Consider the following 27,351-nt stretch of genomic DNA (forward strand, 5'->3'; position numbering starts at 1 on the left):
GCCAAAGGACAGTGCTCAGTACCTGAGTTCACGCCCTAGGACTGGCAAAACAAAAAACATAAAAAAGCGAAAGAATGAAACCATACAAAAACCCTCAAAGGATCTAAATTTGTTCAAGGTTTGGGTTAGTCTTGACCCTTAAGACATTTTTCCTAATCTGTTCTTAGTTAAATATACAAATAAAGAGGATGGTGCTGACAAACCTCATTTTAGTAAGCAATTTTAATGTTTCCCCAATCAACTAATTTTCATGCTTTTTTTGGGTGGTACTAGAATCTAGAGCCTTATACATGCTAGGCAAGTGTTCTATCATTTGAGATACATTCTCAGACCTTTTGTTTGTATTTCATTTTTAAGATAGGGTCTCTCTTTGCCTAGCTGGCTTTAAATTTGAGAGCCACTAGCCTTTACCTCCTGAATATCTGACATTACAGATGTGTGTCACTTTGCTAGGCTCAAACAATTTTTTTTTTTAAATAAAGGTTAGTCAAATTGACAACTGCTTTTTGTTGTTGTTGTTGGTCATGGGGCTTGAACTGTGGACCCGGGCAATGTTCTTGAACTCTTCAGCTCAAGGCTTTCGTGTTCATGATGGCTTCGAACTGCTATCCTCAAATCTCAGTCTCTTGAGTAACTAGGATTACAGGCGTGAGCCATGGGTGCCCAGCCACTGACCACTGCTTTTTTTTTTGTCAGTCCTGGGGCCTGAACTCAGGGCTTGGGCACTATCCTTGGACATTGTTGTTGTTGTTCAAGACTAGTGCTCTGCCACTTGAACCACAGTGCCACTTCTGGCTTTTTCTCTGTATGTGGTACCAATGAATTGAACTCAGGGCTTCATGCATGGGAGGTGAGCACTCTACAACTAGGCTATGCTCCCAGCCCATTGACCACTGGCTTTTATCTTAGCTATCCTCATGATAAATTCGATCTAAACTAATTTAAAAAATAGAAAATAGGAAAAGCAAAAGCAATTGAGTTAAAAGAAAAACTAATAATCACTGATGACTTAATGGGATTTTTGTTGTTTAAAAAGGCTGTTAACTTGCTAAAAAAAGTAAGATTTGAAGAAAACAGTGAGACCTAGATAAATAACTTGATAACCCTATTTTAAGAAGTTAATTGCTCTTTGCTGTTGTTTTTGTTTTCTTTTCGTCTTATTTATCTGTCTTTGAAAGGGTAAGAGAGGGGGAAGTCTCAGAAATGGAGGTACAAAAGATGAACGGATGCAGTAGTGGTACCCACTAGAAACTACGTGAAAAATGAACTATACAACTTGTGGGTAGGGACTCGGGGGAGAACAGAGAGAATGAGTGAAGGAGTGACACTGTCCAAGAAGAAATGTATCCATTACCTGACTTATGTAACTGTAACTGTTCTGTATATCACCTTTATAAAAACAATTTTAAAAAAAGAAGTTAACTGCTACAACTTATGTCTCGGGTATGATACTTCTACTACATCTGTACTGCCCTTAAGTCTGGGAGGAAAAAGAACTTAACTATAAATAATGGAAAGCACATCACATAGCAAGATTGATAAAATATAAAAATATAATGTTCAAATAGCATTATATCTGGGCCTGGGTGCTGTCCCTGAGATCTTCAGCTCAAGGCTAGCACTCTACCACTTGAGTCACAGTGCTACTTCCAGTTTTCTGGTGGTTAACTAGAGATAAGAGTCTTACGGACTTTTGTGCCTAGGTGGCTTTGAACCATGATCCTCAGATCTCAGCCTCCTGAGTAGCCAGAATACAGGTGTAACCTCCCAGGATCCAGCTTCAGTTTGTTTAACTGAAATTCAAATGTACTGCACTGGTTGGCTGTTAGTATATAAAATCATTCTGCTCTGAAACGTTCAATATTTAATAAATGAAACCTAACTCTTACACATATATATATATATATATGTTTACTCAAGTACACGCACATACATTTCAATCAATCAAAACTTTCTTGAGGCAAAATTAAAAGAAAATTTGAATTATACTCAAAAATATTTCTTACCCATTTGTATCAGCTTACCAGATTTGTGCTTCTTATGTTTTGCCTTCTTTTTGATGATCAATAACTTATTCTGGATCTCAGGTTTGTAAGACTTGAATACAAGAGAATGAAGACTTTCACGTTTTCTCTGTAAATTTTCATTCAAAACATCTTTCAATTTCTTTTTTTTCTTTTTCTTCTTTTTTGCCCTCATTTTTGTTAGTTTGAGTTTCTTGTGACTTTGCAGTGACTGCTCTAATAGAAAATCTCTTACAACTTTGTGGCAGTTAATTTCTGGATGATCAGTGTGACTTCCATTTATGTGAATTTGACAAGATTTTAGAGAATTTTCTTTTAAAGGACTGGGCTCACTTTTTATTCCGGAAGTTTCACCATATTTTTCCTGATTTTCTATAAACCTTATTTCACCTGGACTGAGTGGCTCACCAAAGCCAGTAACTTCCCCTGGGCTCCCAGGTTTTCCCAAATTTTCCTTACAACAATCAGTTCTTTTAATTTCAGAGGGCCTGGGCATTTTAATTTCACAGTTAGATTTAACTTCCATTTCAACAGAGATGTCATGATTATCAAAGTTCACTTTAGCAGGGCAACAAGGTGAATCAAAATTACTTTCTTGCTCTTTCTTAAAGGCAGAGGGTACGCCTTCTCCACTACACCTATGTTCTCCGTTACTTGTGCTCACATAGTCACACTTTAATTTCTCCAGTTTAATCCGAGGTACTTTTTGTACTTTAATAGGTGGAATTGGAAATTCTGGGGCCTGAAAGGGTCTCTGTTTATAAATCCGCACATCTGCACCACAGAACTGCGGAAAATGTACATAAGCATTCTCCAAATAATCATAACCAAGGATAACTTCCCTGCACTCATGAATAGGCTGTCCAAGAACAGCATCTTGAACTTCTTTTTGTGTTTCATAAACAAAGTCACAAAGACCTTTAAGTAACCACACTTTTTGGTAGAAGGGTAGTTCATGAAAAGGTTTCTCTTCCAATGGATTAACTTCTCCAAGAACTTTAAAAAATTGAGGACACAACCCAAGTTTTTCAGCACAATTATCTGGATTTTCAGTCTGCCCTACAGCAGTATACCACTGTTGTACTTTCTGTCTGAGTGCTGCTTCCCAGGTCCTATAAGGCAAAGTAGGTCTTCGATGTAAGGTAGGTCTACGATGAGGAGGACTTAATAAAGAAGTCATAATCTTTGATAGAAAAGTATTACATTGAGGCATCAAAAGACAACGTTCCAATTCATAAAAGACTATTTCTGGCAGATTTAGAATTTGCTGAGCTAAACAAAGGAAATGTCCAATGGCTGGGATTTCCCACATGTTCTCCATACAAGTGGGAGCTGCTTGAGCTAGAAGTTTTCTTTCCCATTCTTCTATTTCTTTTTGACAAGCTTCTTCTGCTTCTTTTCTTTCCTGCTCCCGAAGTCTAAACAAAATTTAACAAATGATATTATTAGTAGAGAGTACTATAAAATACTTAATTTTACATTTTGACTGTTTCAGTTTTCTTCATCAGTATAAGATGATTCCTTCAAGATGAAAAGTTCTATGTATGACTTCATCCTTAAATTTCTGATTATTTTACTTATCATTATGTTAAATGAAATTAGTCAATTAGTGAAAAGACAAGTATCTGATCATGGGAGTCTAGAAAGAGTGGGCAGGATGGAGAATAGAAAGTTAGGCAATGGAGGGCCGGGAGTTTGGCTTAGTGGTTAAAGTGCTTGCCTAGCATGCATGAAGACCCAGGTTCGATTCCTCCCTACCACATACATAGAAAAAAAGCCGGAAGTGATGCTGAGGCTCAAGTGGTAGAGCTCTAGCCTTGAGAAAGTCCAAGGACAGGGCTCAGGCCCTGAGCTCAAGCCCAGGACTGGCAAAAAAAAAAAAAAAAAAAAAAAAAAGAAAGTTAGGCAATGGATACTAACAAAGAGAGGATGAATTAGCTTATTTGGGGGGGGGGGGAGGGGATCAGTTGTGGGACTTAAACTCTGGGCCTGGGCACTATCTCTGAGCTCTTCAGCTCAAGGCTACCATCATCCCCTTGAGCCACAGTACCACTTCTGTTTTTTTCTGGTGGTTAATTGGAGATAAGAATCTCACAGACTTTAGCGTCCAGGCTGGCTTTGAACCTGGATCCTCAGATCTCAGACTCATGAGCAACTAGGATTACAGGTGTGGGTCACTGCATCCGGCTAGTTTTGTTTTTCCACAGCTCAGCAGGAGAATTTATTTATTTATTTTGCCAGTCCTGGGCCTTGAACTCAGAGTCTGAGCACTGTCCTTGGGCTTTCTCAAGGCTAGAGTTCACTTGAGCCACAGCACCACTTGCAGCTCTTTCTATGTATGTAGTACATACAAACCTGGGCTTCGCACATGCTAGGCAGGCACTTTACCAGTAGACCAAACCAAACTCCTGGCCAGTAGGGTAGCTTTCAGTTACAATAATTAGTAATATATTTCAAAATCACTAGAAAAGTCTGAGGATCTCAACATGTAATATTTTATGTGTATAGACACTGTGCTTATTATCCTAATTTTATCATTACACAGTAAATATATATATATGTGTGTGTGTGTGTGTACACCAACCTTCATATTTGAAAATTTTCATATTTATGTTTTTCATAGATGTATTAAAATAATATTTATTTGCTTAATAAAGTAAAATTGTTATCTAAAGAAAAACAGAAACTGAGCTACAACAAATGGGAAAGAAACAGGCTATACTATATATCCTTAAAAATGGAAATTATAGGGATGGAATGTGGCTTAGTGGTAGAGTGCCTGCCTAGCATGCATGAGGCCCTGGGTTTAATTCCTAAGTATCACATGAAAGAATTAAAAAAAGAATTGAAATGGAAATCATGAATATCATGTATCAAAAGAGGAAAAAATCAGAAAACAACAAAGTATATACTTCATGAATAATGGAATACTAAAAATATGCAGAGAGTGATCAAAGAGATTACAGAATATAAAAAAATGATAGGTTAATAAGACTATGAGTGATCATTTACTTTTTTTTTGTGGGTCATGGGGATCATTTACTCTTGAAATTATTTTTACTTGTACTTGTATAAAATCTTCCTAATTAAAATGAAAGTAAATAAAACGTAGGTATAAATCTCAGCTATTTTAAAGGAGGTAGCAGCTTCTTGGATGAGACATCCAAACACAAACAATAATAAAAAAAAAATAGATAGGGGCCGGGAGTTTGGCCTAGTGGTTAAAGTGCTTGCCTAGCATGCATGAAGACCTGGATTCGATTCCTCGGTACCACATCCATAGAAAAAAGCCGGAAGGGGTGCTGAGGCTCAAGTGGTAGAGCTCTAGCCTTGAGAAAGTCCAAGGACAGTGCTCAGGCCCTGAGCCCAAGCCCAGGACTGGCAAAAAAAAAAAAAAAAAAGATAAACTGGGTATCATGAAAACTAAAAACTTGTGCTTTTAAAAGGTATCACTGAGAAAGTAAAAAGCTAACTCACATATTAAAAAACCTGAAAATCATGTATCTAATAAGACCTCTCGGTAGAAAGATAAAACAGCTCAGTTTAAAAATGAGAAAGGACTTCTGGGCCCCGGCAACCCACCCGCATTGGCCATGGACTTCTGTACTGCTATCTGCTGTTCGCTGCCCTGACACTACCCAGGGCTGGGGGTTGTATGGGAAACCTCGTCTATGAGTGTACTCCATAGCATGAGGGGCGTCCTGGATTCGGGGCTGCAGCCCCCACTCTGCGTGATGTGATGAATGCCAACGAGGACCAAGAGATGGAGCTAGAAGCATTAAGTTCTATTTATGAAGAAAGTTTCCGGGAACTGAGTCCAGTTTCATTTCAATATAGAATAGGTGAAAATGGCGATCCTAAAGTCTTCTTACTAGCGATTTCCTGGACAGAAACGTACTCTCAAGACACCTCCAATTATATCTATGAATGCTTTTTTTTTTTAAATAACACTGAATCATCAGCTGTAAAGCAGAATATCTTAGTCAAGTTACAAGAAGCCATGGAAGTGAATCTTGGAATTGTGATGACCTATACATTGTTTGAATATGCTAAGGACAATAAAGAACAGTTCATAGAGAATCACCATCCCATCAATTCCACCATATCCATAGGCAATATCTCAAGTCAAAACACCAAATGTAGCCCCATCAAATAAGAAAGAAGACAAAATAAGAACAACTTTCAAAAGCCCAGAAACGTAAGCTGGCACCTCACAAAGGGGAACTTCCTCCAGGCTGGAACTGGGTTGATGTTGTGAAGCATTTAAGCAAAAAAAGTATTTAAGCAAAACCGGCTCTAAAGATTGATGAAAGTAGAGACAAGGAAAACATCCTTTAAAAAAGTAAACTGGGCTCATTACTATTCATTTCATTACTATTATCTGATATTGAGGTAGGTTTTTTTTTTAATACAATACAGGTTTTTTGTATGTTTCTTAAAAATATTGTAAGTAGAAAGTTCATGGAGAGATCTATTTTCTCAAACATGCCTTGTGAAAATGTTAGCATTTGTATACTTTATGAAGCCCTGTGAGTTTTGTAAATGGACAGGTTTGGGTAATACTAACAGTGTTGATTTGTATGCTGTTGCTCCAGTTGATGTGATCTTTTAAAAAACAAAACATTTTTAACCAGTCCTGGGGCTTCAACTCAGGGCCTGAGCACTGTCCTTGGGCTTTCCTCAAGGCCAGCACTCTACCACTTGAGCCACAGCACCACTTCTTGCTTTTTTCAGTATGTGGTACCGAGGAATCCAACCCAGAGCATCATGCATGCTAGGCAAGCAATCTACCAGTAGGCCAAACTCCCGGGCCTTGATGGGATCATTTTTAAAGGAATAGGAAGCTGTTTTCAAGTTGTCTTTCCAGTAGAGCCGAATACTGGTCAAGTTGCCATTTGATCCAGAGCATAACCTGTATTAATAGGCTTCTCTCATCTTAAAAGTCCTCCTCCCTTTTTGTGCCAGGTATAAATTGCTGCAAAGAAATTTAAACCCCAGCATTTGAACTTTATATGGTATTCTTTGTAGTTCCTTTTTACTTTTTTATATTTTAACAGTTAACTTCCTCTTTAGTAAATTCACTTTTCCTGTGTGCTTGGAAAAAAATTGGGAAATTAATTTGAATCATCTCATGCCAATATTGTTGTTAGATACTCTGGGGAGCGGAGCAAGGGAGGGTGCTTAGGCATCAAACTGAGGGTCTTGTATATGCTTAACAAGCACTCTACCTCCCCAGTTCAATCAGTTTACTGAACAGAAAAAAAATGTGAGGATAAAATTATACCAAGACCTTTAGAAACTCTTAATACAACAAAAATAAATGCAACCACAGCCAAAGATAACATACCATGAAAAAATATACTATGACACCTGGGAGGAAAAAAGTTTGATATTTATGGTAATTCTCACATTATGGTAAATGTAATTTTTTACCATAAATGTAAGAATTGGAGGATATAGAAATATGATATTCGGGAGCTGGGAGTTTGGCCTAGTGGTAGAGTGCCTAGCATGCACAAAGACCCAGGTTTGAGTCCTCGGTACCACATACATACATATAAAAGCCAGAGCGATGCTGTGGCCCAAGTGGTAGAGCTCTCACCTTGAGAAAACCCAAGAACAGTGTTTAGGTCCTGAGTTCAATCCCAAGGACTGGCCAAAAAAAGAAAAAGAAAAAGAAAAAAAAACAATAAAAAAACAAAACAAACAATATTCGGTGAAAAGAAATTGAAAACAACTAAAGGCAATGCAAAATGAAAAACCAGTTTTGGAAAAGAACAAAAATAATCTTCTAGAAAAATTACAGAACTTAAAACAGCCAGATTTAATGCTAACTCCGAAATAATAGTGGAAGCATATATACAGTGAAACACTTTAAATATACTAAGAAAATAACTGGCAATATAAATTTCTCTTCAGAACAAAAGTACTATTCCAAAATGAAGATATTTTGGGGCAAATACAACTCGTATTTGTGATTTTAAAATTCCATTGACAAGATATTCTAAAGGAAATACTTCTAGTGGAATGACAGTGATCACTGACTAAAGGTCAAAGATTAGAAGAGAGCAAAAATTTAACTATGTAGAAACATAGTTAAATTATACAGATATGGCATAAAACTGATAAAAATGTTTTATAGAGTTTAAAAAGAATTAAAGTTCATCACAATAGCAACTAAATCATTATAGTTGAAATCACATCAAAGTCTGTCTAACTATCAGGAAGAAGGTAAAAATATGAATTTTAGGCTTTAGTGACTTAAAACGTAAAAGTTTTTAGGCTATCTACTAAAATAAGACATAACACAATATTTACATTAATAGACACAGTGTCTCACACCTACAATCCTCGTTACTTGGAAGGCTAAGAATGGAAAGACTGTGGCTTAAGGCCAGCAGTGTAGACCCCTTTCTCAACTCATGTCTGTCCATCTTAGCTTCCTGGGAGGCTGGGATTGTGAGGATCAGTTCAAGGCAGCCCATGAAATCCATGAGATTTCATCTTAATGGGAGTACCTGGGCATGGTGGTACATTCCTATCATGCTAGCTATGAGGGAAAACTAAAAATAGGTAAGCGGTGGTGCACATGTATACCTGAGCAAGAAGCAAACCCTATGTGAAAACAACAACAAACTAGCATTAAAAAAGGACTGGAAGCACGGCTCAGCAGGGGAGTATCTAAGTATACTCTCCAGTACTGCTGAACTACAAAAAAGAGAAGACAGATGGGGGGAAAGTATACAAAGGATTAGACTTAGACTTGCTTTGGTTATAGAAAATAATTGGATCTAAACAGAATTTCCTCCCTGATATCTTAGTACAAGGAACAAATCTTCTGAGAAGATGCAAAATTATCAAACTGCCTCCTAACAAGTGCATTCCAGAAAAAAAGCTCAAACATCAATAAGGTCACAAAAGTGTCCAACAGGCATTAAGGTAATTTGTACAATACCTGGTATACAGATCAAAACTGTAAGGCATACAATGGAGTAGATACAAGACTGATGTATGAGAGGAAAATGACATAGATATTAGAATTTAAAATATATTTTATGGTCAGAAGGCCACTTAAGTTGGAAGACATAAAAAGATCTAAATTAAACTTTTGATATAAAATATATTTAATGAGGACAGCCCAAAGAGTATTCAGGCCCTGAGTTTTAAAAAAAAAAGGAATTTTTTTAGAAATGTGGAAATAATTACAAGAAATAGTGAAAAGGAAGTGGTGCTGTGGCTCATAGGGTAGGGCAGTAGCCTTGAGCTGAAGAACTAAAGGACAGCACCCAGGTCCAAAGTTCAAGAAGGGAGAAAGAAAGAGAGAGAGAGTCAAACATTAGAAACAATGATTCTCCAGAGGCTCAAGGAGTAGAGCTCAAGCGTTGAAAAAGTCCAAGGACAGTGTTCAGGCCCCGAGTTCAATCCCTAGGACTGGCCAAAAAAAAAGAAAAAAAAATCATTATAGGACTAAAGTTCATCTAGAATGAGTTTGTTGTTGGCAGTCGTGGGACTTGAATTCTGGGCTTGGGCATTGTCCCTGAGCAATTCAGCTCAAGGCTACCCCCCTACTCACTTCCCATTTTCTAGAAGTTAATTGGAGATAAGAGTCTCAGGTCCTTTTGTGCCTGGGTTGGCTTTAAACCTTGACCTCAGCATCCTGAGTAGCTAGGATTACAGGCATGAGCCACCATGCCCAGCTATTTTTTTTTTTTTGGGGGGGGGGGTAAGTCCTGGACATGAGCTCAGGGCCTGAGCACTGTCCTTGTTTTGTTTTGCCAGTCCTGGGGCTTGAACTCAGGCTCAGTATCTGAGCACTGTTCTTGGGCTCTCTCAAGGCTAGACTTCTACCACTTGAGCCACAGCACCACTTCAGGCTTTTTTCTATGTGTGTGGTACTGAGCAATTGAATCTGGGTCTTTGTGCATGCTATGCAAGCACTTTACCACCACTAGGCCACACTTACAACCACAACAATGTGATTTTTAAGTCAGCTGAAAGTTAGTCATTTCCCTTAGCAAAGTTAACCAAAATGAAAGGAATAAAGGCTCAAATTAATTACAGATAAAAACAGAGACATTTTCCACAAATCTTCTGGGAGTAATTTTTCAACTGAAAAGCATTTGGGATTAACTTTTCATAAAATGTTACATACCAATAAAGGAATGTAAAAGTTCCTCTAGAAGAAACAGACAAATTTTCTAGAGACTTATGGCTTACAAAAAGAATTACTGTATAAAATATCAACATAACCCTAACAAGCAATGGTAAAAACAAAAACAAGAAAAAACACAACACAACTAAACTTCTAATAAAAGCCTGGGGAGGGCCAGGGGTTTGACCTAGTGATAGTGCTCGCCTAGCATGCATGAAGCCCTGGGTTCAATTTCTCGGTACCATATACACAGAAAAAGCTGGAAGTGGTGCTGTGGCTCAAGTGGCAGGCACTAGCCATGAGCAAAACGTGTCCAAGGACAGTGCCTAGGCCCTGAGTTCAGGTCCCAGGACTGGTAAAAAAAAAAAAAAAGCATGGGGGGAAAAAAGGGATTCACTGCTAAATTCTATTACTCTTTGAAAATATAAAAGGAAGTAATGCTTCCACACTCATTGTATTATAGCAAAACATCAAAAGAAAATTATATAGCATTAAAAACTAATCAAAGGGGCCAGGAGTTTGGCCTAGTGGTTAAAGTGCTTGCCTAGCATGCGTGAAGACCCGGGTTCGATTCCTCGGTACCACATACATAGAAAAAAGCCGGAAGTGGTGCTGAGGCTCAAGTGGTAGAGCTCTAGCCTTGAGAAAGTCCAAGGACAGTGCTCAGACCCTGAGGTCAACCCCAGGACTGGCAAAAAAAAAAAAAAAAAGAAAAAAGAAACTAATCAAAGAAGAGCTGAGGGCTAGTGGCTCACTCCTGTAATCTTAGCTATTCAGGAGATCTAATGAATTGTAGTTTGAAGCCACAGTGGGCAGAAAAGTCACCTTAAGACTCTAATCTCCGATTAACCACTCAAAAACCTGAAAGTGAAGATGTGGCTCAAAGTGGCAGAGTGCTAACCTTGGGCAAAAGGGCTCAGGACAGCACCCAGGCCCTAAGTTCAAGCCCTCTGACCAACAAAAATAGATAAATAAATAGAATGAAAACACTGTAAGATAGAAAGATCTCCCATGTTCAACAATGAACAAAATACAGCTAAATATGTGTAAATGTGAAGCAATCTACAGACTCAATGCAATCCCTCCATCCAAATACTAATTATATTCTACACAGAACTAGAAAAAAAAATCTAAAATTCTTTTGGAAACACAAATGACTGAATATTGAAAGCAATTCTGAGGAAAGGAGCAAAATACTGGAAGTTATCGTGACATCTAATTTAACAATATACAAAAAGCCATAGTAAGAAAAGCAGCACGATGAGCCAGGTACCAGTGGCTCATGCCTGTAATCCTAGCTACTCAGAAGGCTCAGAACTGAGGATCATGGTTCAAAGAGAGCATGGGAATGAAAGCTGTGAGACTCATATCTACAATTAACTACCAAAAAAGCAGAAATGATGCTGTGGTTCAAGTGGTACAGCATTAGCATTGAGCTGAAGAACTTAAGGACAGCACTAAGGCTCAGAGTTCAAGCCCCATGACAAAAAAAGAAAAACCACAACCAAAAAAAGAAAAGGCAACGTGATGTTGGCTTCATAATAGACATATAGATCAACAGAACAGAAGATCCAGAAATAAGCACACATATCGACAGCCATATCATTTTTGATAAAAATGCCAAAACTATATACTAGCAACAAGACGGTCTCTGTGCTTGGTAAACTGGATATCCATATGCAGAAAACTGAAGCTAGAGTCCTATCTGTCACCCTATATAAAAACCACTTCAAAATGGATCAAAGACTTTAATGTAAGACTGGAAGTTAATTATAATAGAAAGATGTAGGTCCAATAGCTCAGGCAATATGACTAGAATAGTTCAGGATATAAAATCAGTAATTGGAAAGTAACATATAAAATTAAGATTTTTCTACACAGCATTGGAACAATCAAAAGAGTAAAGTGATGGTCAATGAACATGGAGAAAGACTTCTAGCTATTCACCTGACAGATTATTAATACCAAGAGCACATACAGAACTCAAACAAGCCTGGACACCAATGATTCATGCCTATAATCCTAGTAACTCAGGAGGCTGATCCCTGAGAATTGCAGTTTGAGGCTAGCCCAGACAGAAAAGTCTTGAGAGATTGATCTCCGATTAACCATTCAAAAACCAGAAGTGGAGCTGTGGCTTAAAGTGGCAGACATTAGCCTGGAGCAAAAGGGCTCAGGGACAGTGTCCAGGCCCCGAGTCCAAGCCCCAGAACTGACCAAAATAAATAAATAAATGAAGTTAAAATTTACCACCAAAAGAATAATAATCCAATCAATAATAGCCAAATGATTTACATAACATTTTAAATAGAGAGATACAAATGACCTACAAATACATGAAAAAATGCCTAAAGACTTTTGCTATGAGGGAAATGCAAATCAAAACGATATTGGGATTCTGTCAAATCCCAATCAGAATGACTATTTTCAATAAACAAAAAAATGTTGATGAAGATGCAAAGAAAAAGAACGCCTTACATGTTATCGGTAGGAACATAAACTAGTTGTCATTATGGAAAGTATGGAGACTCCTTACAAAACTGAAAATAGCATACAACTATATGATGTAGTTATATTATTCCCACATATAATCCAATAGCAGAATGCAAGATGTGCATGAATACTCATGTATGTATATATGTATGTACACACTGGTACCAGTCCTAGGGCTTGAACTCTTGGCCTGGGTGCTGTCCTTGAGCTTCTTTTACTCAAATACTCTACTACTTGAGCCACAGTTTTGCTTCCAGCTTTTCCGGTACTTAATTTGAGGTAAGAGTCTCATGGACTTTCCTGCCAAGGCTAGCTTCAAACCAAGATCCTCAGATCTCAGCTTTCTAAGAAGCTAGGATTACCAGCATAAGCCAACGGCACCTAGCTACTCATATATATTTTGACACTACAGTAACAAGAGTCAAGCTATGAAATCAGCCTATGTACTGCTTGTCAATAAATGAGTAAAGTCTGTATGTGTATATATAAAATAGAAATGTATTTAGCTATAAAGAAGTGGGCTTAGTGGTGGATGTCTGTAATCCCAGAAATGGAGAGGGGCAGCAGAAGGACTGAGAGGCCAGCCTGCATTACACAGTGAGTTGGAAGTAGTATGGGCTGCATAGAGAGAACAAAACAATACCAAGAGAATGAAATTATATCATCTACAGGAAAATGGATAGAATTAGATGAAGCGCATTATGTTAACCAAAGTAAAACACAGAAAGACAATGGTTGTATGTTTTCTCTCATATATAGAAGGAAAAAAAGTAGAAGATATAAATGATGGACTATGATAAAAAAGGTAAAAGAGACAGAGGGAGAAGGGTAAGTGAAGAGACAAGACAGAGTAAAGGGGGGGTAGAATCAAAGCACAAAATATGTGTAAATGAAATGTGACAACTGTGATTAAATTGTACAAGTTAATCATAGAGTTAACCTAAGTTGATAGTCGGATGAGAGGGAAAAAGAGTGAGGGAAGAGGTCAGATTGTCCAAAAAGAAACCTACTTACTAACTTATGTTATTGAAACCCTTCTGTATATCATCTTTATATTAACAATTAAACAAAATAAAAAGATAGTGTCCAAGTCCCTCAAACTAGTATATGTTAGGAAGCTACTATCTAATTGAGTTCATTTTCCAGTGTAGTGGTGAAAGGATTTGAAAGTTCAAATATACTCTTCAGACATGGCTTCTTAGGTCTACGGACTTCCTCAACCTGCCAGTCCCATACAGCTCCCACTAAGCTTGTAGTTGCTCCTTTTGCTAAGTCCCTAAAAACTCACAGGCTGTTGTTGCAGACTGCAAGGAATGGTAGTCCTTTCCTGGGATATAAGCTACCTCACTGTGCTTCCTGTTCAACTGCTAAGGTGTACTCCTCCATAATCTCCCAGATGTGCTATGGCTAGTGGCAATGCCTGGTCCAATTTGAGGGCTCTATCCTTTGTCTGGTTAGGAGTTCATATTTAGGTTTCTGCTTTGTTACAGTCTGTACATCTGTCATGCTGTGCTGTTGTTCCTTTGGTGGAATCTGTGCATCTGGTACTCTGCACCAAAGCTTCCAGATAGTGTTTTGTAGATCTGTACTATCCATATTTATCTGTGGCTTAAATGATGAAGTCAAAATTACCCTGTCACCATAAATTAGGTATGAGAATACTTGTTCCATTATAAGAAGAATGTTAGAGGAAAGTCATCTTGCTGCTGTGGCAGTACATTTTTGTTCTCCCCCCCCCCCCAAATTTGACAGATACAGTAATTCTAGCTCTAATTCTAGCTACTCCTGGAGGCACAAACAGTTTAAGGACAGTCAGAACAAAAAGTTCTTAAGACTCTATCTCAACTAATACAAAGCTGGGTATGGTAGTACATACCTGTTAATTCATCTATTCAGAAAATAAAAATAGGAAAATCATGGCACAGACTGACTTGGGCATAAACACAAGACTTCATCTCAAAAATAACCAAACCTGTCTAGCAAACACAAGTACCTGAGCTCAACCAAGTACTGCCCCACAAATTTGCTGCACTATGCATACAAAGTACATAATTTATCCTTTGCTTTATGTAAAAAATACTCTGTAATTTAAAAAGAAAAACTTGTCTGGGCTCAGTGGCTCAAAGTTGTAACCGCAATTACTCAGGAAGGAGAAATAGGGAGGATCACAGTGTGTAGCCAGCTCGACATCCCCATTGTTATTAATAAGCGGAGTATGACAATGTGCACCCATAATTCCAGCTATGTACGAGCCTACAGGTAGAGGATCTTAGAGTGAAACAAGATGGAGCAAAAACATCTACCTGGGGGCTGGGAGTTTGGCCTAGCGGTAGAGTGCTTGCCTAGCATGCACGAAGATCCAGGTTCGATTCCTCAGTCCCACATACATTGCAAAAAGCCAGAAGTGGTGCTGAGGTTCAAGTGGTAGAGCTCTGACTTTGAGAAAGTCCAAGGACGGTGCTCAGGCCCTGAGCTGAAGCCCAAGACTGGCAAAACAAAAAAACAAAACAACAACAACAACAATAAAAAAAAATCTACCTGAAAAATAACTAAAGCTATAAAAGGGGATGGGCAGGTGACTCAAGTGATAGAGCACCTGTCTAAAAAGCACAAGACCCCCAAGTTCAAACCCCACAGTCAATAAAAGCAACAAAAAGAGAAACTCTGGGGCTAGGAGTGTGGCCTAGCAGTAGAGTGCTTGCTTAGAATGCACAAAGCCCTAGGTTCAATTCCTTGGTTACCACATATGCAGAAAAAGCTAAAAGTGGTACCGTGGCTCAAGTGGTAGAGCACCAGGCTTGAGAAAGCGTAAGGACAATGCCCAGAACCTGAGTTCAAGCTCTAAGACAAGATAAAAAAAAAAAGAAAAAAAGAAACTCTATACTCCAGAATATAGCTTAATTCATATGACACCATTCAGTGATCATAACTGCTAAGACAGTTCTCCCATGGCTTCTTCCACCTATATTTATGCGATGTTAAGGCACATGCATATGCATGCACACATGTGTGTACATACACACACAAAATGCAAGACTAAACAAAGAAAGAAGTTTTTTGACATTTTTCTAGTTTTCTACTAGCCTTTCCTACTTGGATTCTTTTTTGGAAAGACAGTAAAGGGTTTGAACTCAGGACCTCATGTTCGCCTCAAGCCCTTTTTCTGCACTGGTTATTTCTAAGATAAGGTCTCACTTTTTGCTTGAGACTGCATCTAAATTAAGATCATCCTACTTCATGTTTCTTGCATAGCTGGAATGATAGGCTTGTCTCAACACATTCAGATTTTCATTGAGACGGAACCAGTTCCAGCTTTTTTCTATGTATGTGGTATTGAGGAATCGAACCTGGATCTTCATGCATGCTAGGCAAGCACTCCGCCAATAAGCTAAACTCCCAGCTTCCTACTTATAATCTTAAATGCTTCTATCCTCCCTTCAATCAGTTATGCAGAATCAGTTCACTGCTCTTATCCTACCTAGCACTCACATTTTCAAGGCATTCTAGTTTCTTTGCTGTTTCTACCATTTTACAAGTCACAAAATGGTATACAGCTTAGTAGTAGTAAAAGCTTTAGAGCCAGAATGCCTGGGTTCCAATCAATTTCACCATTTAAAACTCCTTGACTTTAGACAAAATATTTAATTTTTCTGTGACTTAGGATAAAGGTTGACCACATTTAAGGCATTCAGTAATGTTCAATAAATATTAACTATTTAAAAATTTTTCTTGTTAATATTACTAGTACTAGTAATATCCTGTCACTATCCTAGTCCTTGCGACTCACATTTCTCTCTTCCTTTTGATTTCTACCTATTTTTAGTGACTTACCATGAAGGTCTAGATTACTATAGCCTTCTTCCTATTAGGTTGCTAGTTTATCAATTCTCCCCATTCTAATCTATTACACAATGCTGCCTGGTTAGTTTTTATCTATCTCTATAAGCTCCTACTTCTTAAAACAGGAAAACTTTATGGGGCTGAGCATAAATTAGTTAATTTGGGCTCTCAAATTAATCATGGTTTATAAAAAGTCTGACAGGGCCGGGAGTTTGGCCTAGTGGTAGAGTGCTTGCCTAGCATGCATGAAGACCCAGGTTTGATTCTTCAGTACCACATACATAGCAAAAAGCCAGGAGTGGTGCTGAGGCTCAAGTGGTAGAGCTCTAGCCTTGAGAAAGTCCAAGGACAGTGCTCAGGCCCTGAGCTCAAGCCCAGGACTGGGGAAAAAAAAAAAAAGTCTGACAGCAGGAGGGCTGGGAATGTAGCTAAGTGGTAGAACACTTGCCTAGTACGTGTGAAGCCCTGAGTTCAATTTCTCAGCACCACATAAACAGAAAAGGCTGGAAGTGGTGGCAGAGTGCTAGCCTTGAGCAAAAGAAGCTCAGGGACAGTAGCCAGGCCCTGAGTTCAAGCCCCGGGACTGTCACACACACACAAAAAATTATGACAGTAGGAAAACTCAAAGCTGAGTTTTATCCCTATAACTACTGAAGGAAATTATACTTATTACTATAAGAGCAGAAAAATATTATAAATTTTTTGTTAACATAGGAAAATTCCTACTATACCTGTTATCAATCCCAACATACTTTGAGATACAGTTTAAATAAAAATCATCAAGCAAGGATAGAATCTTGAATTTTACTTACTTCTCTAGGCCCTAACTTCCTTTCGTTGTAAAAAAAAAATGTTATATAAGTATCATTACTTTATGCTATTAAATTCAAGAAGGACCATTAAGTAAGTAGACAATCTTAACCTGCTGAGTTAAAAACATTTACCCAAGAAATTAGTATCAATGCAGAAACCAGCAGAAATGAATTTATTTAATTCTTGAACTTCAAGTATGTCCTAATTTTAAAGCTCTGCTATTCTATTCTAAAACTAGAAATTTATATAAAGTTTCTCTAATTTAAAATTGCCTTGAGAGTATTTCTAAAACATGAAAACTATCCTGAAATTTTTTGTAACTCTACATAATTTGGTCTTGCCAGGTGTAGATGACTTACACCTATAACCCTAGCTACTCAGGGGCTGAGATACAAGAACTGCAGTTTGAAGCTAGTTTTGGCAGATAAAAAGATTTATCTGCCAAAAAAAGCCAGTGACTCAGGTGGCAGATCACCAGCTGTGAGCAAAAAAGCTAAGCAAGAGCATGTGGTACTGAGTTCAAGCTCCAATACTGACACACTACTGGCACACTACTTACAGGTGGCTCATGCCTATAATCCTAGCTACTTAGGAGGCTGAGATCTGAGGATTGCAGTGCAAAGCCAGCCCAGGCAGAAAAGTCTGTGACACTCTTATCCCTACCTAACCATCAGAAAACTGGAAATGGTTCTGTGGCTCAAAATGGTAGAGTGCTAGCCTTGAGCCAAAGAACTCAGGGACAGTGCCCAGGCCCTGAATTCAAGCCTCATAACTAACAAAAAGAATAAAAATAAAACTTTACAAATTTAAAATTATATTTTTAAATAAATTTCATTGTGATATTTATCAACTCATTTTTCACTATATTTTATAATACTACAAAAACAGGCCCAGAAATTTGATATGGGCACATAAAAGTTATATAGCTATTCTTTGGAAAGTTAATTGCTGAAAATCTGAACATCAAGAAACTTAATTTTTTTTAGCATTTACCTTTTTTCTTCTTTTGCTCTCAGCTGTTCTTCCTGTCTCAAAACTTGAACCATTATAGATTCAAAAACTCCACTTGTCAAGCCTGCCAAACTTCGAGGTGTTGACCGACGCCTTGTTGAAGTACATGCAGTTCCCTTTTCATCCTCCAATCCATAATAGCCTCTAGATGTAACTGCTATCGTTGTCTTTTCTCTCAAGTGCCTTGGAGAAGAATAAGTCAATTCACAAGGTCAAATCTTCTGGATAAGCAATAAGTCCCCTTCACCAGCATTTTAAGAGCTCCATTTGTTAACTGTATAAAAAGCATGTTATAGTTTTATCCCCCCACCTACAATTTCTGAACTTTTTGTATACCATAGGAAAGGAGAGATCAGTCTAATCGACAGTTTTTCTTCTACATTAAAAAAAAAACCTGAAGCATTAAGATTAAGGATTAAAGCACTAATTATCTAATGGATAAAAGTTTACTTTTGTAATATTTGGTTCTATCTACTGTTGGTATAAGAAAATGTGCTATAGCACAAAAACAATTTGGGAAAGAAAATCTGATATACAAAGCACTTTAGGAAAGTCATAAATAAATGCAGTATTAAAATATATAACTGCAGGTCGCAAACAAGAAATCTGAAGCTGGGCATGGTGGCTCACACCTGTAATTCTAGCTATTCAGGAGGCTTTGATCTGAGGATCACAGTCAAAGCCAGCCCAGGCACTAAAGAATGTGAGACTCATCTCCAATTAACCACTAGAAAATGAGAAGTGGGACTGTGGATCAAGGGTAGGGCAGGCCTTGCACTGAAGAGCTCAGGGACAGCGCTCAGGCCCAGAGTTCAAGCCCCATGACCTACTGAGAAAAAAAAAAAAAGCAAAGCAATCTGAGTAAAGTGTAAAAAGAATCTAAGACTAGATTTCCTCTTCACTCTCACCACACTGGTTTGTTTTTTATTGCTATTCTGGATAACAATGTAATGCTTAAAATAATGAAAATACTAGTATCATGGCAGCATACCTAATTATCCATGAATCACTTTAATGAATCTGAAATAACATATTTACACTTCATGATAGGTCTCTCTGCTTTTATTGCCATCTCCCTATTAATTCAGCAACCCTTGAAATATTTCTAAAAAGCTCTTCAGTTTGTTACTACCTTATTTTTCTTCCTCTAAAAGTTAAGAATTGAATTTAAAGTACTTAAAATCTAGTGTGATTTAACCTTCATCTCTACTACCAGACATTTTCTACCTTCCAACCTTCACTCTTTTATGTTCCAGCCAAAGTCTCCTTTTTATTCTTGTCACAATAACATATTTGCATCCCAGGTTCCTTGAACTTCATTTCTTTCCTATAGGATTCTCTTCCTTCCAGACAGTCACGTAGCTAGGCCAATTACTTCATTCAGGCCTCAAGTGCTTGAGGGTACCAAAACTGATGATACTGTCCTCACTGTGATGTTTAAAAGTATCCTTTACTACATTATGCTCTTATACCACTTTTTTTGTTGTTGTTTTTATGTTACTGATCATTACATTGCATTGCACAATTACTGATTTAGTAACTATTCATCTTTCCATCTGAATGAAAGCTTTAGAAAGATAGGGACTTTTTTGTTTCCTTACTGACTGTATTTTCAGTCCCCTAGAGTATGTATACAAACACTAACCACTTGGAAGGATACAAGCTAAGCTGTTTCACTTTTTTTCTTTTCTGGTATCACGTCTTAAACTTGGGGTCTCACTAGGCTAGCTTGCGCAAGGTGGTACTCTTCCATTTGAGTCATGCCTCCAGCCCAGCTTTGTTTTTGTGTGTGTATCCCCATCCTGGGTACTGTCTCTGAGCTTTTTTGCTTAATGCTAGTGCTCTAGCACTTGAATCACAGCTCTGCTTTCAGCTTTTTGGTGGTTAATTGGGAAGAAGCGTCTCATAGCTTCAAACCTCAATCATCAGATCTCAGCCTCCTCAGTAGTTAGGATTACAGGTTTAATCCACTGGAGCCTGGCTCAAGACAACTTTTTTTCTTTTTTTCTCTGGTTAGAGATGGGGGTCTCACAAAGTTTTCTACTAGGGATAGTTCTGAACTTCAATCCTCCCAGACCTGTGCCTCCTGAAAAGCTAGTGTGAGCCATCAGTGCCCTGCCTGCTTTACATTTTAAATTTACATATATAATTAAACTTTAAAATCCAAATAATCAGCCGGGTATGGTGGCTCCTAGCTACTCAGGAGGCTGAGATTTGAGGATCATGGTTCAAAGCCAGCCCCGGCACTAAAGACCTAAAGATCGAGAGACTCTTATTTCTAATTAGTCCCTAGAAAAGGGAAAGTGGCACTGTGGTTCAAAGGGTAGGCTGGTAGCCTTGAGCTGAAGAGCTCAGGGACAGTGCCCAGGCCCAGAGTTCAAGCCCCATGACCCACAAAAAAAAAAAAAAATCTAGTAATCTATGTTGTCCATAGTAAAAGAATCTTGAATAAACATTTTTTACCTGATTTTCATACTTACAAAGAAAATGTAATAAAATAAGATAAAAGTAAATCTTAGCCAGGCATTTGTAACCAGCCCATGGCTGTAATCCTAGCTACTCCAGAAGCTAAGACATGAGGACTGAGGTTGTAAGAAAGACGGGCAGGAAAAGTCTGTGAAACTCTTATTAAGTATCACAAAAGCCAGAAGTGGAGCTGTGGCTCTTAGTGGTACAATGGTAGCGTTGAGCAAAGAATGTCAGGGACAGTACCCAGGTCCTAAGTGCACACCAGAATAACACAAAAAAGTAAAATCTTACCCAAATAGATTATTGAATACTCAAATGACTATATAAATAAGACTAAAATAACTATTTCTAGAACTCAAGCTTCTTTCTGCCTATCAGGAGAGTTATTTCATAAAACTGACAATAGTTTGAAAATAATATTGCCAAACATAAGCAGAGGTTAAGCAGAAATTAATTATCATTGAATTTTTTCATTGAATTTTTTAAAACAAAGCATATAAAGTGTCATATAAAGGTTCAATTTTACTTACAAATATTAGCCAGGCATGGTGGTAATCCTAGCTGTTCAGGAGGCTGAGATCTGAGGATCAAGCTTCAAAGCCTGCCTGAGCACAAAAGAACCTGAGACTTTTTTTTTTTTTTGCCAGTCCTGGGCTTGAGCTCAAGGTCTGACCGCTGTCTCTGGACTTTCTCAAGGACAGAGCTCTGCCACTTGAGCCACAGCACAATTCCTAGCTTTGTTTCTATGTATGTGGTGCTAAGGAATCTAATCCCGGTCTTTGTGCATGCTAGACAAGCACTCTACCACTAGGCCAAACTCCTGGTCCAAGAACCTGAGACTCTTATCTCCAATTAACTTGTAGAAAACGGGAAGTGGGACTTGGCTTAAGGGTAGGTGGTAGCTGGGAGCTGAAGAGCTCAAGGACAGCACCCAGGCTGAGTTCAAGCCCCATGACTCCAAATAGAAAAAAAAGCGGGGGGGGGGGGGGGAAGGGAGAGGGAAATGGGGGCAAACACATAAGAAGGGGTATCAATGTGTGAGAAGCAATTCACCAACTATCTGGCAAATGTAACTCCTCTATACATTACCTTGATAATAAAAACAAAAATAAAATAAATTAAACCAGGCCAAGAGTTTGGTCTAGTAGTAGAGTGCTTGCTTAGCACACATGAAGACCTGGGTTGGATTCATCGGTACTACATACATAGAAAAAGCTGGAAGTGGTGCAGTGACTCAAGTGGTAAAGTGCTAGCCTTGAAAGCGCCCAAGGACAGGGCCCAGGCCCTGAGTTCAAGCCTCAGGACTAGTAAAAAAAAAAAAAAATTAAACCAAGTATTAACAAGAAGTTTAGCTAACATTAATCTTCATAGTTAATATGTGAATTAACACTGGTCTTCTATTAAATTACCTTACTGCATTCTATGTATGGTATATTCTATGAAATGATTTCAGTGTATTCTAATTTTGGTTTGGGTCTTCTTTGTCAACTATAAATATAAATTCCTGTTTGCTTTCAGGCTCCATTTGATTGGAAAGTTTGTTTACATCCTTTCACTCTAAGCCTACGTTTGTCTTGTCAGTGAAGATTTCTTGTGTTCAATGAATAATTGGGTCTGCCAGTCTATCTCTTGATTGGGCATTTGAGGCCATAAACAGATATTGAAAAGTATACAGTAATTACTGCCATTTTATCCCTTATGCACTGTTTTACTCTTCCTATTTGCTTACCCACTTGTCTAGTGAGATTTATTCTCTTCCACATTTTCCTGATTGAGTTTATCTTCCTTTTCTAGGTGTGTTTATAACACCCCCAAGTATCATTTGCAACACTGATTTAGAGGAGCAATGAGTTGCTTCTGTTTTCATTATAGATTTTTATTCCTCTGATAATAATGGCAGCTTTGCTGGGTATGGTTATCTAGGTTGGCAGTGTTCTTTCAGGGCTTGAAATACATCAATCTAAATCTTCCTTGCTTTTAAAGATGAGGAATGTGCTGTTATTCTGATGGGTTTTGCCTTTGTAGATAGTCTTGGTGTTTCTCTTTTGCAATTTTCATACTCTTTCACTAGTATATGGGGAGTTCTGCTGCCCGTCTGGAGTCCTAAGTCTAGAAAGTTCTCTGCTACTATTTTATAGAGTATGTTTTTGATACCTTTAACTTGTACCACTTCTATACCTATGATTTGTAGGCTTGAAATTTTAATGGTGTTCTAGGGGGTCTTCTATGTTATTTATACTTTAGGTCTTTTTCCTTTATCTTAATCTGCATATTTCAACAAGTCTTTGTTAAAGTCTTCACTTTGGTCCAGTCTACTGGAGAAACTTTTCAGTAACTTATTTTATCTCACTGAGCTTTTCATTTTCAGAATTTTAATTTTTTCCCTAGAATTTCTCTGTATTAAATTCTTTCATGTCCTACATTATTTTATTTGGTTTGAGTTTTCTTGGAATTCAGGCTTTTACTGGTGCCCCTTTCATTTTCACGAATCATTAATTTTTTTAATTCTTTAAGATTTCATCAACTTCACTTTATGTGGGGTTGGTGAGTTATGTTGCCTTGTTCATCTTTTTTTTTTTTTTTTTGTGGTCCTGGGGCTTGAACCCTGGGCCTGGGCACCATGAACTCTTCAGCTCAAGGCTAGCACTCTACCACATAAGCCACAGCACCACTTCTGGTTTTCTGGTAGTTAATTGGAGGTAAGAGTTTCACAGAAAATCATACCCAGGCTGGCCTTGAATCACAATCCTCAGATCTCAGCCTCCTGAGTAACTAGGATTACAGGTGTGGGCTACTGGCACCTACCATATTTCTTTATTTTTTTTTTAAATGCACTGGGATTCATACATGTGATTGAGGCCATATCGCTGGTTGTTAATCACCTGTAGTCTTTCAGTTCAGTATTCACTGAGGACAGTGTAGTGGCCAGATTCAAGTCCTATTTCTCCCCAAGGACTGGAATTCTGGCTCAGCCAAACATTAGCCCATATACTCAGGGTATAGGACTAGATTGCCAGTACTGTACAGATTAAGGAAATGTCTCTTGTAAAAGGGTCAGTTGTCCACTTGAGGTAGTTTTACTGGAGAAGTTTCCCTTCTTTGTGTACTGGGAGCTATTGCTGGCTTCATGCTGGTTTACTCGTTCCACAATAGTTTTAGCTTGTGTCCCTATGGGCAACATGCATCCAAATATGTCAGACACAGTAGAGGAAGCAAGGAATCCTAAGTTTTGTATGGGCTGGGGGAGAAGTGAAAGAATTAGGTATTCTGTTTGTCTCAAGTTTACAGATTCCATCTCTTTGTGAAGAAGCAGCAGCTGTGAAGGTCTCCTGATTCAGAAGGTCCTACCTTACAGAAAATACATCTCAGGATTCAATTCCAACATATTGGTCTCAGAGTTTTAGACCCACTCAGCAGTTCATACAACTGTGAGGAGAAAGGGCTAAGGAATAATGTGAATGTGTAGGCCTGGACTCAAGAGTTTTAGATCTCTTGACAGCAAGTATGCTGAAATGCAGTTCCTGAAGGTGAGCCTCAGTATTTTCAGATACTGCCCAGAGGTTTATCTCTATGTATGTGTGATTAGAAATAATGTGATTAAGAGATCTGAGATCCATGGGGATAGGAATGTGGGTTAGCCACAGAGTGCTTGCCTGGCATGCATGAAGCCATGGGTTCAATTCCTCAGTACTACACAAACAAAAAATACAGAAATAGATCTCAGCTCCAGACCTCAGACCCAAGTGGCAGCAAGCATATTGTACATGTAATTCCAAGAGGTGGGCCATAGTGCTTTCAGACTCTCCCCAGCAGTTAAACTTCTTGTTGAAGGTGGCAGGGAGACTGTGGAACTCAGGTGATTTGGGAGGTCTGGGTTCAGGCCTAGCAATAAACATGTGATGGGATACGGTGCCCAGAGTAGGGCCATAATGTTTTCAAATCCAGCCCAGCAATTCACCTCCCATAGTGGTGGGGTTAGAGGGCTGTGGAAATCACATGAATTGGAAGGCATGAGCTCTGGGCCTCAGACCCACCTGACTGCAAACACATGCACGGATTCAGTTCCGGGACATGGAACTTAGTGCTTTCAGGTTCTGCCAACCATTTACCGCCTGTGAAGGGCAGGAGGCTGTGAACATTACTTGATTTGGAAAGTCTAAGCTCACGACCAACACTATACAGACCAGAAGCAGGCCCTGAAAGTTAACTGTCATGCCAGCCAATGGCTTGGTGCTTTGTTGCTCCGTCAAGATAGAAACTGGCAGAAAGTTGAAAAGAGAGATAGGAACATGGGGAAGAGATTTGAGTTAGAAATACTTATTTTTAACATTTTTGAGATTAATAGTTACACAAACAACTATTCTAGGGACAGAAATATGAAACTTTTTTTCTAAGAAAAGGAGAGCTTAAAATATTGGGAGTCTTAGTGATAAGTGAAGCCATAAAAATAAATGATTATTTCTAGAAAAGCAAAAATAGGAATATAAAATCTCAAAGCCTAATTTTAAGAATTATTTTTAGCTATTAGGGAAAAAACAGAAGGTGAGGAGGAGTCAAAAGATGAGTTAAGAAAAAAAATTCAGAACAGCTAACAGACACTGTAAGAGAAAAGATTTAAGTACTCAGTGATCTAAACTGTTCAATTTTCCAGAAGATTGAGTAAGGCCCAAGTAAATGAAAAGACTAGGCAAGAATAAATTTGTTTCTTCATTTTGTTTTGTTTTTGAATGTAAGGAAGATACTAGGTTCAAGAAGTAATTTTTATTGATATGGATATGGAAGTTATCTAACAAACCTCGATAAGTTTAATAAGCATTTTAATGAGTTAGGACTGCTTTGCTAAACTACTTACTCTTTACCACAAAAATCGAATACTCAGTGCAGGCAGACAGAAGGTACATAAGTTACTAACCTCACTAATTCTCAAATGTGTGTGTTGTGTTGCCTTCAAGATGCTAGTATGATGAGGTTACAAAGGAGAAAAATAATTTGCCTTGCTGTTCCTGGCCAGTTTTTCTACATAGCTACCAATCTGCTTTAAAGTAGCAGATCATAAATTCAAGACTTTCTAGATTATGACAGCAGCACAATATCCTACAAAATTAAGAAAATTAAAGGAAGGGCCTGGGTTGCAAGGGCAGGGGAGACAATCAGGACATCAATCAGGATGAATTATATTTATAAATTGATTTGCACAACTACTTAAAGATACTAATTTTGTTTTTTTTTTGCCAGACCTGGGGCTTGAACTCAGGGCACTGTCCTTGGGCATTCCTCAAGGTTAGTGTTCTACCACTTGAGTCACAGCACCACTTTTGGCTTTTTCTATGTGGTACCAAGGAATCAAACCTGGGTCTTCATGCATGCTAGGCAAGCACTCTACCACTACGCCAAACTCCCATCCCCAAGATACTAAATATTTTTAAAGATCAATTCAAAGTCTAATAAGTAGAAAGCAGAATCAAAAACTATATATATCATCAATCAAGAGTTTGTATTTAGTATTTTCTGTGAATAATATATATGTATACAGACAGAATAAAGAAAGCTAACAATTAATTACCTCTAAATGATGGACTCAATGATTTTTTTAAAAATCTTAATCTTATGAAAATATTCTAATTCTCCCAAATCTTTGTGTGTGGATTTTTTTTGTTGTTGTTGTTTTGAGGTATTAGAATTAGAATTTGATCTACCACTTCAGCCATGTCTCCAGCCCCTTTTTGTTCTTATCATTTTTTAAATAGGGTCTATTTCCTGATGGACTGGCTTGAGTCACAATCCATCTATTTATAACACTCACTTGTAGCAAGGATAACAAGTACATACCGTCACACCTAAGGCTTTTCTCTTGAAATAGGGTCTTAACCTTCAAATCTCTGCCTCCCAAATAATTGGCACCTGGATAATAACTGGCACCTGGACTATTTTTACAAACTCTTTATAGAATATGTAGAATACTCAGCAGAGTATATGCCATATTAAAATAAATGAATACAAATATTAACTATTAGTAAAATAGCTTACATTGCTAGTAAAATATTAAAAGTTTAATAATCTTATAATTTGTAGTCTTTACCATAAAATCTTGGAATAAGTCTGGAAAATAACTTTTGACTGAAATTTCCCTATCAACTAAATTTTTTCTCTTAGAATTAATACGTATAGGAACTATTAATGTATTAATGATTACAACATAATCAAGGATTAGGTAAATTGGAGCACAGTTCTCATATTTGTTTAATGTTCTGTGGAGTAAGGTCAAATATAATTGTGTTTAGATACTTCCCCTGGGTAGGCATGCGCCTAGACCTTGATTCATCTGTTTTAAACTTGTTGTAGTTGTAGCTAGGATGACAGGCCCTCACCACACTATCCAGCCATTGATTAAAAAGGGGTTCCTCAAATGTTTTCTGCAGTTTCTGGCCTCATATTGTAAGTCTCCCATTTCATCCTCCCAAGTAGCTAGGATTACAGACCTGTCCACTAGATCATGACTTCTTGTTGTTGTTATTGGCACTCAAAAAAAGAAAAGCTGTTGAAAAAATA

The 27,351-nt window shown here is 38.0% G+C and overlaps 1 protein-coding gene and 1 pseudogene across 2 annotated transcripts in view; one reads left to right on the plus strand and one right to left on the minus strand.

The window, feature by feature from the left end:
• Brd10 (bromodomain containing 10) overlaps window positions 1-27,351 on the minus strand; it is an 86,429-nt gene that overhangs the window by 49,286 nt on the left and 9,792 nt on the right. For both annotated transcript variants that reach the window (XM_090329949.1, XM_090329948.1), the window contains exons 2-3: window positions 18,316-18,516; window positions 2,025-3,442 (exon numbers count right to left, since the gene is read on the minus strand). In XM_090329949.1, the coding sequence (XP_090186075.1) occupies window positions 2,025-3,442; window positions 18,316-18,516 (1,619 nt within the window). The remainder of the gene's footprint in view (window positions 1-2,024; window positions 3,443-18,315; window positions 18,517-27,351) is intronic.
• LOC150065379 (RWD domain-containing protein 4 pseudogene) lies at window positions 5,764-6,308 on the plus strand (annotated as a pseudogene).

Source organism: Megascapheus bottae, chromosome 3 (assembly GCF_031878675.1).
Source record: "Megascapheus bottae isolate mThoBot1 chromosome 3, mThoBot2.hap1, whole genome shotgun sequence".
Taxonomy (NCBI): Eukaryota; Metazoa; Chordata; class Mammalia; order Rodentia; family Geomyidae; genus Megascapheus; species Megascapheus bottae.